Below are 12,488 nucleotides of genomic sequence, written 5' to 3'. Positions count from 1 at the left end.
TTTTGAGGAATATGAAGCGTTCGGAACCTCTGCACGTGCCTTAGGTGCCAGCTCTGCTGCTGGCTCAGTCCGTCAATGTCCAGGGACGTGGCCCCATCATCGCTTGGTCCATGAAGGGTGGCACAGAGCAGTGTGCTCTTGCTGTACTATTTTTGCAACAGAGTGGGAGTTGCAAAAAACAGGAGTAACGCCTACGTTGTTTGTCTACTCCAGTTCTTATCTCTATCTCACAGTCAATATGTTTCACAACCTTAAAATATGCCTCAGGTTTGGGGGGGGGGGGGGAGTTACTAGCAGTGTGCTTCGATGGAAGCCCTTACAGAATCAGAGCTTTGCAGGGACCAGCTTTCTGCCTCTCCTCACGTTCCCAAATGCAGCGTGGAGGGGGATAAACCCTCTTTGGTGAGCATGGCCCGGAGAAGAGGGCGCGCGCAGGGATGCTCCGTAAGTGCAAGCTGGCTGATTTGGGAAGCAGCTGGCTTTGTCGGACCCACCGAGCCATGAGCACGCCTTTCAGTGCCGGGGTGCTGCCGTGCACAGAGGGATCGTGGCCCACGGGCGATGCATGCCCATGATGGGCGCAGGTGTGAGGTATTTTCTCACAGTGCCAACGAGCAGCTTTTGGGCTCTGCCTTCCTGGCCAGGTGCCTGAAAGTGAAGCAGTCTGGCTTCCCTGTTTCAACTCTTGTAATTATTCCCCAGAAGCGCATTCCCACGTGGAGAAGCAGCAGCCCTTGTGCAGGCATACTCTGACTCAGCAGAAATCGCTGAAAAACGTTGTTTGCTGATGGAGGAAAGCTGCAGCGTGCTGGGCAAGTGGCAGGTACAACGGCGTGCAGCCATGGGAGGCTTCGGGACGAGCCAGGTGGAGCCCGGACCTGCATGGTGGCATTTGCTCTGTGGGGCTGAGCAGCTAATTCAGCTGCTGGATGCCGATGGATGCTGCTGGATGTGGCCAAGCACCCAGGGTAAGGCTTTTGTAACCTGCAAAGGGAGAAAGGTGAAGCGAAATCCCTGCCTCTGATGGGGACAAAGATGATGGCAAAGGATAGAAAGTTGAAAAGGGCGTTGGATGTAGGACGGAAGGTTTGGGTTAGCTGCGGGGACGCTGCAGTACTGCCTCTCTGAGAGCCAGCACCTAGGAACATGCAATGTGGCCTCGAGGGATTCAGGCAATGGAATGGTATAGGAGGCAGATTTTTGGGAAGATGCTCTGAAAACATCTTTTGGCCCTTTGTTGGCTAACCCGGACATAGGTACTCAGAGTGGGCGAGACCTTTGCTTGTAACACACAGCAGGATTAAGCATAGGAAGGAAGAGAGCGAAAGGAAGCAGTGCCCTCAAACACGAAGAGAGCCCAGGCAGGCATCAGAAGTCTCTGACCAGACCTGCCGCCCGCATTGGTACTGGCTCACCCGAGCTGCCGAGCTGACCTCATATTTTATTAGATATCTTCACTTTTGCCGTGTCTCCCCAGTGTTGTCAGCACTCTGGAAAAATCGAGTTTAGAGGTGAAGATTTAAGGGGGGTAGCTCTCCTCCCTTCAAGTCTCTACTACCGTCAGCCAGTGCAGCACATTTTTTCACGCCGTAATGCAGCCGTGGCTGTGCGGATGGCCCCTTGTCCCACCTTTGCCTGCCCCGGCTTGCTCAGGTCAAGGTCCTTCCCCGCTCTAGCAGACCTGCCGGTTTTAACCGAGCGCTACCCACAGAGCCGAACCTCGCTGAGGACAGCTCAGGCGCGCAGGAAGAGGAAGCGAGGTGAAAACTGCGGCAGAGCTGCAATGATTAATGGGACACTGCTCTCGGAACAGCTTGGTTTGTGATATTAATAACGAGAGAATTCAGGAGGGAACGTAACCTGTTCCAAGTGGCAGGGCCGGCGGCAGCAGGAGATGCAGTTAGGAAGCTCCTGTGCTTATATTGGTGATGCGGGAGGAATCGAGTGGGCTTAGCCACATGTGATGCTGCACGGAGCGGCTGTAGGGCTGAGATGTGCTTCCACCTCGCGACGCTCACTCTGAACCTGTCTGAATTGCGAAAAAAACCCATGCAGTCATAAATACATCATGATGCAACCAGAAAGCATGTAGATATCTGTCAAAAATTACTGCAACTTGAAAATGGTGAACGAAGCAGGGAAAAAAATGTTTATCCCACAAGGGAAGAAGATGTGGAAAGGGAAATATTTAGTGGGAATGAATATGCTTACAGGGTAAGAATAATTCTACATGCTGTTCACATCTTCTTCCTAGGCAGCCTTGTCTGGTGACGGTAAGAGTTGGGATACAGGTGGGGCGGACACCTGGCCCCAGGTTTCACTGTTCACCACAAGGAAAGAAGGAACCTGAAACCTTTCTAATGGCAGCGATAAACAATTCGGAAAGTGGACAATTTTGAGGTGTGTCAGCTACTGAAAGCAGAGGAGAAATAGAAGGAACTGCCCATGCTGCTGTGCTCGAAGGGCTTTTGCCTGTGAATGTGTCTGTGAATAGAATTATTTGTTTTATCCCACGGTGTACCTGTGCAACCGGAGGGAGAAGGAGAGAGCACGTCCTTTGCACAACGAAACTGTGGCAGCCAGTCCAGCCCAAGCCCTTGAGAGACAGCTGAGCCCGCAGCATCCTTAGGGACGCTGTGCTGTTCTCACACGTTTCTCCTATAGGTCCCTTGTGCCAAATCCTGAGACAAAAGACTTCCAGTCCTGTGACAAAGGAAGAAGGCCAAAAACACCCAGAGCAACCTGCTGTGGGGTTGTTCATCAGACGGGCAAAGCTCTGCCTGGGTGGCTCTGGCCCTCGGGTGAGGGGGGGATTCCTGCACGCCGGGCTGCGGCAGGCAGTGTGCTGTGCCCGGCCAGGCACCGGCTGGCGGCCGGCACCGGAGCATCCCGGCGCAGTGACGCTCCCAGGAGACACTGTGTTATCCAAAGAATGATCTCAGGAAGGACGACCAACCTGGGCAGCAGAACGCCCGCGGGGCTGCTCAAAGCTCTGGGGGAGGGAAGCGATGAGTCTTCCCCTCGAGAGGCTGGGCTTGCAGGCTTGAGCAGGGGGAATGGACAGGCTGCGGTGCAAAGCCGGATGATTTCCTCTGCCAGACAAGGTCAAGGCCTGAGGTCAGTGGTTAAGCGATGCACTCTGGCATTTCTTGCATTAAATCCTGGAGCTGTGTGTGTAGGGGGAAATGGAGCTAAAGGCTGGGGAAAAAAGGAAGTGATAACTCTCTGCACTGTCCGTGCCAGCAGAAACCCTGCTGCTCACCATGCTCGCAGAGGCTGATGCGCCCTTCTCCTATGGCTACGGCGAGTACATCCCTAGTTCCACCTGGAGAATACCCAGCTTCCACGTCAGGAAGGTGTTTGTGGCTGGAAGGGGTGGACGCTGGAGTCTGCATTGATTTCAGCTCTCCTCACAGCTACCTCTGCAGTGCCTGGGCGTGCTTTGCCATACATGGCACGCATTTTGTACAGTAGATCCTTTCATAAGAGTGGAGTTACAGGCTTTCTGAATGAAAATGTGGATATACAGAGTAAAGCTTTCCTACTTCGTCTGACTTGCTATGGCCTAGCAGATAGAGCGGTGACATAATTCAGATAGGGATGAAGAGGACGACTAATTAAAGTTTGGAAGCCAAGCTGCTTGATTTCTTCTGAGATCTTGGACTCCTCAAATTATTTTAGGTGTGAGCCAGGTCTGGCGTTAGGCGAGCAGATGGGCTTTGAGCCTCCCTGGCTGGAGAGAGGCAGATTAAGGGAGCCAGCCTTTCCAAAACCAGGAGCGCGACTTTTGCCAGAAGGACTGTGCTGCGTCGGAAGCTCCCACATCTGCTGGCCATGGCGAGGCCCGGGAGGTGTTTGGGAGCAGAGCAGGCTCCTGCTGGCGTAAGGGATGGCAGAGCTGGGAGAGCACACCCGAACCCCCGTCCAGGAGTAGTGGGGAGCGTCTGGGGGAGGACGCAGTTCATCTCACAGAACTCGTACGGAGGATGATCAATAAACTGCCAGCTCTTTATTGTGGAAAATGGGTTATCTCTCCCAGATGTGCTGCAGAGAAAGCCCAATCTGTGAGCGGGAGGAAAAAGCCATTGCCCAGCTACTGAACAAATGGCTGTGCCCTCGATTTACACCCCGGCAGCTGCTGTAAAGCCTCTGCTGTGGGATTAGCTGTGACCCCCACGGCGTTACGAGATGGACCCGGGCAGATCCTCGCTGACATCTGGAAGGAGACCCCTGCCCTGCTGGGAGCAGGCACCGGCAGCCATCCCTCACCAGGCTGAGCTGCCTCCCTGCAGAAAAAGAGGCCGTTTGGGGACTGCTGGAGAACTTCTGGAAATTCGGGTGAAAAAAAGGCGTTATCTCCAAATAAGGTGTGAGCGAAGAGTCCCATCAGCTGGGGCTGCTCTCTCCAGCGAGCGTGCGGGGACCTCTTGTGGCAGCTGTGCCCGGAAGCTCCTGTCCCTGCTCTTCTGCACGGCTTTTCTTGGGACAAGCCTGGCCTCTGTGCCCCTGGGACGTGGCTGAATGCTTGGCCTGGTCTGGCGTCAAGGGACCTGTTTGTAACCGGGCTTGGAATCCTCCATCTCTGAAACCATCCCTGCTCAATGCCACCGCTGCAGAGGAAGGGAGGAAAGGAGAAAAGGCTGGGAACCATGAACCAGCCATGGTGAGAAACCACGGCCCAATGGCAAGTCCTGGTAAAATTCAGTAAAATCTGGGCTAAAATTATCTAGAAAGTAGTATTTATGTAGCTGTTGCTAGTGCTGTAGCAGTGGGATCAAAGCCCCTGAGCCAGAGGCTCAGTTAATCATGGCTTAAATTCCTCCCGTGCAGAAGTGGTCGGTAAAAGCTCTCCAGTGTTCAGAAGCATTTTAGCTATTCCTGTCGCCGACCCGAGCCTGCCCAAATGTTCATCTTTTAGAAGAATAACCCCGTGAATGGAGGAGGCCCTGGGAATAACAGGGCCGGGCTCACAGGCGCTCCGTGGTCCGGGACTTTACCCGGAGGCAGGGTTGCCACCGCAGAAAGGGGCAGTTGGGATTTCTGAGGCTAAAACACCGCAGATGACACCTCATGAGGAATCAGCCCTCTGCAATTTTATATTGTGATTAATTGTTCGATGATTTTCCTCCTCGGTGCCCTGAGGAGCCCGACGTGTCTCCAAGGCTGCCTCCCTTTCCTCGACATATCTGATGCTGAGCAGAAATGTCTTTGCATTTGGCCTTCTCACTAACAGATTAGCCTGGGTGATCCTTCGAGTCCCGGTACATGAGATTATAAATAATCAGGCCTGACGATCACTTCAGGCAGTGGCTCCCCACCACTTCACCACTGTGAAATTACATCATCTTGTCCGGCTTTTAAGCAAATTTCTGCAGCAGAAGCAGATGGTTTTCTGTCGGCTGGGACTATCTCACCCTTCTCCTTCAGATCTGATGTAACCGCTTCCCTCTTCGGTGTCCCTGCCACCAGCGCAGCACTTGTTGATGTGTCGGTGCGCATCACCCCAGCCAGGGCAGCGACTGAGAGCTCCGACTCCACACACTTCTGTGTCAGCAAAGTAGAGAAATCTCATCCCAAATTAACACCCGAGAGGAGAGGCGGTGTTTGACATCCATCAGTGTGTGCACCGTGACTTATCCCGTCCGCAGAAGAGCCGCGTCTGACAGAGACATCAAAAAGCACCAAGGGAGCGATCGAACTATGGGAAGGTGGGAAAACTGCGTCGCTGTAAGATGGAACCAAAGCAATTGTGGGTACGGGGTCCTGAACTCCCCCACACCTCAGACTGTGGAGCTGGGGTGCCCCAGGCATCGGGGAGCGCCTCTCAGCACCAGACATGGGACAGGGGGGATGGAGGACAACACCGTCGTGGGCACGGCGGTTTTCTTTTTCACAGGATCACAGCATGGTAAAGGTTGGAAGGGACCTCTGTGGGTCATCTAGTCCAACCCCCTGCCGAAGCAGGGTCACCTACAGCAGGCTGTAGGCGACCTTGTCCAGGCGGGTCTTGAAAAACCATGGCCCAATGGCTCTCTGCTTTTTGCACAGCACCTGGACCTTCTCGCTTGCTGGACGTGCGATCAGATCCGGTGGTGTGTGACCGCGTGGGTCCTCACCCGGGGCGTGGGACGTCTCTCCAGCGCAAAGCAACGCCGCGAGAGCTTCGCTGACCTCGTGTGCCGGGCATGCTTCAGGGCGAAGGACCACCGGCTGCGGGCACCTCACAGGTGAGGTGTTCGCCCACCCGGTGCCACCGAGGTGGGGGAGAACCCTCAGGGGGACGAGGGAGGTGTCCCCAGCTCTGGTACGGGGCCGGGACACCGGACCCCCGCTCCGTGACCCGCTCGCAGCCCGCTCCCACCGAGCAATGCCTGTGGAAGGCTGGGGCGCACCCCGGGGTGCTCACCCCCCCCAGCCCGAGTTCCCAGGCTGCCGGGGGAAGCCCTTCCCCCCGCCGCGGGGCCGCGCATCCCGGGCGGGGCGAGGCGGGGGCGGGTGCCCGGGGCGGTGCCGGTGCCCCGGGGCGGCGGCAGGGCGGGTCCCGGGACCGGGCGAGGCGGAGCCGTCGGGCAGAGCTACCGGTGCCCGATGGGAGCCTGGGGAAGGCTGCGGACCGCCGGGACCCCATGGCTTTGGGGTCGGGGCTGTTGGTGGTGGCCGGTTCCTTCGCCGCTTTTCGCCTGTTGAACCGGGGGCTGGAGCGGGTCGTGCCGCCGCCCCCCCCCGCCCGCCGCAACCGCTGGAAGTGGCGAAACATCTGGACGTCGCTGGCTCACAGCGTGCTCAGCGGCGGGGGGGCCCTGGCAGGGTGAGCGGCACCGCGGAGCCCCCCGGGGGGTCGGGGGGGGGCGCCGGGAGACCTCTGGGGGAACCCTGGGGGAACCCGCGGACGGGAGGGGCACGGAGGGAGATTGAACCCGGGGGGGGGGATGTTGGGGGACCCTGGGGAGCATTGGGGAGGGTGTGGACCTGGGAACTGGGGGAGCATTGAGAGATGGAGGGGGGGATCGAGGGGTAGAGCGGCACTGAGGGGCAGGGAGGCTGTGGGGGAAGCAGGAGGACAGAATCGCAGAATCCCAGCATGGCAGGGGTTGGAAGGGACCTCTGGGGATCCCCCAGTCCAACCCCCTGCCAAAGCAGGGTCACCCAGAGCAGGCTGCACAGGACCCTGTCCAAGCAGGTCTTGACTATCTCCAGAGAAGGAGACTCCACAGCCTCCCTGGGCAGCCTGGGCCAGGGCTCCGTCACCCTCAGAGGGAAGAAGTTCTTCCTCATGTTCAGCTGGAACTTCCTCTGCTTCAGTTTGTGCCCGTTGCCCCTTGTCCTGTCGCTGGGCACCACTGGAAAGAGTCTGGACAGGGGTGGTTGTGGGGGGATCAGGGGAACAGGAGGGCTCCGGGAGGGGGTCAGCAGCATTGGGTGGGCACCAAGGACTGCAGAAGGGTATTGGGGGACCACAGGCACTGCCCAGCACTCACAGCCGCTCTCCCCGCAGGTTCTGCCTCCACCCCGAGCTGTCCGAGGACCTGGTGGGCACGCACCCACCTGGGGCACACAGCCTGGTCGCCGTGTCCATAGGTGAGGTGGGGGGGTGTGGGCTGCCCGCTGCTCTGCCCCGCGGGGGGGTACCCAGGGGCCCGTTGGTGCCTGACACCAGCCCCTTGAGCCATGGCGTGGGCAGCAACGTCTCAGGCACCCCAGACAATCACCCTATTCTTGGCAAAGGACAGTGGCTCCTTTCTGTCCCGTGGCACCCGCAGCCAGGAGGTGCTGGGCACCAGGCTGCCCGCTGCCATCCTCAAGGGGCAGCCAGGGCTTGGGGCACCCCTGAAGTGCCCATGATGTGGGGTTGATGCAGATCCCCCCCAAAGCCTTAAGCTAAACCTGTCGGTGTGGAGGCCGGGAGCTTGGAGTCCTCTGGCTGTGTGAAGCCCTCCCCTTGTCACCTGCTTGCAGATCTGTTACCGGCCCTGTGGTCAGTGCTAACAGGCTTCCCAGCATGGCTACAGCGCAGCAAGGAGGTTTGAGTGTGTCAAATGCTGAGGTGGGGTTGGTTTGGTGGCACCGAATCCTGCAGCTGTTAAGGGATCCAGTTCTGAAACAGTAACAAGGGTGAGGGTCCACGTGCTTCGCAGGGTCTTTGCCCTTCTCTGGGAGCAGATCCAAGTGATCAGTTAGTACCTTTCCCTAGGAGCACGCCCTACGGAGCGATTGCAGGAGGGACCCAAAACACACCAACTTCCTTCTCCTTCCATGTGTGAGCCTGCCCTGTGTGTGACACCACCCACAGAGGGTTTGGGCTGAGCTGTGACCGTCACTTCCCCGGACGGGCTGCCCAGCCCAGCCAGGTGCAGAGTGGGAGGGCTGGGTCCTTTGGCACAGCCCTTCCCAGCCCCGCTTCTTTGCTGACGGCCTCTCTGATCCCAGGTTATTTCCTCGAAGACTTTGTGGATATGTTGTGCAATCAGAAACTTCACCAGTCCTGGGAGCTGCTCTTCCATCACTCCGTGGTGAGTCCACCGCCACAGGGACAGACCCTGGTGCTTGTGCCACCACGGAGGCTGGGGCTGGGGCCCTGAGCGCGGCTCCTGCTCTTGCTCGTGTGGGTGTTGCTACCTGTTACAAAGTCCGTCTGATTTTTCTGCCTGGGGAGAGGAGCCCAGACAGCAGAGCTTGGAGCTCCTCTTGAGCCCATGGGACTCGGGTACTCTTCAAGGGTCTTCAGAAAGGCACTGAAAGATAGGGTAGGACAAAAAAAAAACATGTGCACAGAGTAGGGGGGCAGAGGGCTGGGCTGGGGGGCTGATCCGTAACAGTGGTGTGGACAGGCAGTGACCCGGGTGTTCCCACCGGCACGGGCGAGCAGCTCAGCTCCTGCCAGCTCTCGGCCGCTTGAGCAGCTGCCAGCAAGGGCTGCGCATTCCTCCTTCCACCTCCCGCTCCCCGGGGTGCTTTCCTCTCATTCGGGTCAGAGCCGTGGCCGCGGGGCTGGGGTGGCTGCGGGAGCCCCACGTCAGTGCCCTCTGCCTGCCTTGCTGCTGGCTGCGCCCAGCCTGGGTGTCACTTCCATCGCCTCCGAAGTCCGGATGCCTTGTGGATGCTTGGGGGGGGTGGCACAGCCTGGAGCTGAGCAGCAGAGACGCTGTGGGGTGCAAGGGAGGCACAGGGGTCTGCTGGGCCTGGGGATGGGGGACAGCGCTGGGACCTACCTGGGATGAGGCGACGGTCAGAGCTGCTGTCTCGCAGAGCCCACCGCTCACGAGTCAAAAGGTCATCTCCACAATAGAGCTAATTCGGGCCAAGACAGTGACTTAACGAGCAGGGAGCAGATAATCTCATTACAGAGCAAATACAGAGAACAGCATTAATGGTATAAACTGAAGAAAGGACTGAGTGTGCTAAAGCGCGGGCAGGCCAGAGCCTGTCCCCCCGCCCGGCAGGGAGGGTGTGGGGCAGGGATTGCTCCCACTCTGCCCTCAGCAGCCCTGTCCTCTGCAGCAGCATCCAGCAGCCCCAGGGTGCTTCAGGCCAGGGTGGGGGCACCCCACATCCCACGGGGCTCTCTGATGCACCAAAGCCGCTTAATCCCTGCAGCATGCCTGTCTTGGGGAGAATCCCCAAGCCAGCAGCAACCATAGCCCTGGGCTACAGGATCTCCCTTCCTGGCGGGTTCAACCCCTTCACTGTGTGCGGAAAAACCTGCTGAGCCACAACCAACTGCATTCCCCGGGCCACAAACAGGGTTAGGTTTGGCTGCTCTGTCTCTGCCAACCTGGAGTTTACAGAATTGTTTTCCTCTCCTCCCACTGGGGAAAAAAAAATTGCTCAGGTTTCATGCAACGGCTGGGACGCTTTATCTCGTGCCCGAGGCTGCAGCGCTGGCTGGAGGCTGCAAAGCTGCAGAGATACATGTGGGGTGATGACCAGTGGTTTGGCACTGGCGTGATAACTGTTCCCACCTCTGCTCTTCACTGCACCCAAGCGTGGAGGGCTCCAGCTTGCAGCAGCTGAGATAAACCAGCTCCCAGGCTCAGCCTCTCTTCTTTCTCCTTCCCAGGTGATTGTCTGCTTTGGTATCGCCGTGCTGCTCCATCAGTATGTCGGGTTTGCCCTCGTGGCTTTACTGGTGGAGATTAACTCCATCTTCCTCCACCTGCGGCAGATCCTGCTCATGGCCAGCCTGGTGCACACCACTTGCTACCGCCTCAACAGCATCATCAACCTGGGCACCTACGTGGTGTTTCGCATTGCCACGCTGGCCTGGATGACCCGCTGGCTCTTCCTCAACCGGGAGAACGTGCCCCCAGCGACGTATGCAGTGGGCACGGTGGGCATGGCAATCATGATGCCCATGAACATTATCCTCTTCTACCGCCTGCTGCGTAGTGACTTCTTGAAATCCAGACGGGACGTGCAGCAGAAGAAGGAGAAATAGTCCCCTACCTCGCAGGGTCTGGGGAGTGAGCAGCCCTGAGCCTGTGGAGGAGGACAGCAAAGTGCAGTGGAGAGCGAGCGTGGCTGTTTCAGTATCTCGCTTGGAGGGTCCACACTAACAGAGAATCTGGGCTTTTCTTCTGGCTGCAGATCCTGGGCCCTGCACAGAAGAGAAGGTGCTCACGGACCAGGCACCGGGGCTCTGCTCCCCCCCACACCACTGGATGATGTGGTCGGACAACTGGGAGCTCCTCAGAGAAGCCCCAACAGCTCTCACAGCTCCCTGAGGCACCACTGAGATGAGAGCAGAAGGGCACTGTTTCCCTACTGCTCTTCTGGACATCCAAACACCAGAGCGTGTTTCTAACCCCTGCGGTGCTGCAGCCCGCGGCGTCCCATCGGCCAGGGGACACTGCGCTCAGGCCTGCGTTCTCTGTGGCACTTCCCATGGGAGCAGCACCAGGCAAGAGAGGCCCCAAGGCTTCGTCATTGAGGTCAGGGTCAGTGAAAGCCAAACCCTGTACTCATGAGTCCTCCCCAAGGAGATTGTCCCAGGTGGGTGATGGAGGGAGAGGCTGAGACCTGTCTGGGTGGGATGCTGCCTGCTGTGGGGTCCAGCTCGGGGGCAGAGCACCGGGCAGCGAGTGCTGCGGTGCTGTGCTCAGGGACGGGCTGCTGACTGCTCCTGACAACTGGAGCTTTTTCTGTGTTGTTTTGCTCCCAGATGTATTAAGTGCCCATAAATGAGCGTGGGAGAGCGTGAGTCGCTGGCCAGGATGATGCTGTGTGATGGTCGCTTCCCACAGACGAGGAGTTTAGCTGGGCCAGATTTAGGCATCTGTTAGGGATGAAAAGTCCTGCTGCTGCAGAGCCCAGCATTAAGAGCTCTTACTAACGTGAGCTTGTAATAAATGTCTGCAAATGAAACAACTGGAGGGGAAAGGGCTTCGAGGGAAAAGGGGACTCAGCATCCCAACCTGCTCCAGGGGCGTCCCCGCTCAGCACAGCTCTTCTTGTCCTGTGTCTCCCTGCTGCCAAGTGAAAATGCCCAGTGCCCTGGCACAGCCTACCTCTCTTGGGGGTTTTTCCTCCCCTCTCCTTTCTGTGGAGCAAGATAAAGGTTTTTCCTATTCCTACTGATGCTCTCCTGCCCTCCTAGGCGAGGGGAGGCTGCGCTTTCCTTGGAGCTGGCAAGTGGGAGGCTAAATGGTGGCAGGACGGGTGCCAGCTCTGCCTTTAGCCCTGCTGCACCAAGCCGCTTGCAGCCAGTGGGGACAGGAAGGCGCCGGCTGTGAAACAGGGCAGGCGGCAGGCAGAGCACCCAGCACGTGGCTTCGCTGCCCTCATTCCCCATCCTCGATTCCGGCTTTAGCAGCAAAGCTAGGATCCTTGTGGTTCGCTCTGCCTGTTCCTGGAGGCTTCCCAGGACAAGGGATCAGAATTTTTAAAATTTTTTTACTCTGCATTTCCTTTTCCCCACCAATTCCTGCACGCTGAACTGTTCCCCAGCAGCCCAGCACCGTGTGTAAAAGCAAGATGATCGCTGTCGGGGTTACGTGTAGCGGTTTTGAGAAATCCGCTGGATCTGTCGTGCTTGCTGTGCGGCAAAGAAGCTTTAACTCGAAACCTCTCATTTGGTTTGAAAAGCTGGGGGATGGGCTGAAACGCGCTGCTTGGAGCGGGCAGCACTCGCTTCCAGGAGAATAAGGGAGCAGACACATTTCTGCCTGGGCAGGGGAAGACGAGCGATCTGTGTGGGCAACGGGAGGCTGGAGACGACTCGTGGCCGAAGCCGCTTACGTTTCTATTTGCGGAGAGCGCAGGGAAGCTTGCAGGTGCTTGAGACACCTACTCCGTGTTTGGGTTGGGCACCTCAAGCGGTGCTTAGGTGCCCGTGTGCCGCTCGCAGCTCCTAGCCGGAGCGGAACCGGCAGCCGAGGCTTTCTCTTTGGTTTGACCCATTTACAGCCAGTTTTTCAGGAGCTGCTCCGCTGATCCCTGCCCTCAGCGCGACCTCTGCACCCGCTCAGAAATGCTGGCCCTGTGCTGCGGCC

The 12,488-nt window shown here is 58.0% G+C and overlaps 1 protein-coding gene across 1 annotated transcript; it reads left to right on the top strand.

The window, feature by feature from the left end:
- The first annotated feature begins 6,594 nt into the window (after positions 1–6,594).
- Positions 6,595–11,967, top strand: TLCD2 (TLC domain containing 2). Its single transcript, XM_075440236.1, has 4 exons — positions 6,595–6,808; positions 7,496–7,578; positions 8,428–8,510; positions 10,058–11,967. The coding sequence occupies exons 1-4, from the start codon at positions 6,627–6,629 to the stop codon at positions 10,433–10,435; spliced, it is 726 nt and encodes a 241-aa protein (XP_075296351.1). The 5' UTR covers positions 6,595–6,626; the 3' UTR covers positions 10,436–11,967.
- The last annotated feature ends 521 nt before the right edge of the window (positions 11,968–12,488 follow it).

The sequence above is a fragment of the Opisthocomus hoazin genome, chromosome 20 (assembly GCF_030867145.1).
Source record: "Opisthocomus hoazin isolate bOpiHoa1 chromosome 20, bOpiHoa1.hap1, whole genome shotgun sequence".
Lineage (NCBI taxonomy): Eukaryota > Metazoa > Chordata > Aves > Opisthocomiformes > Opisthocomidae > Opisthocomus > Opisthocomus hoazin.
Note: the sequence above shows the minus strand (reverse complement) of the source record. Positions and strands in the feature narration are given on the sequence as shown.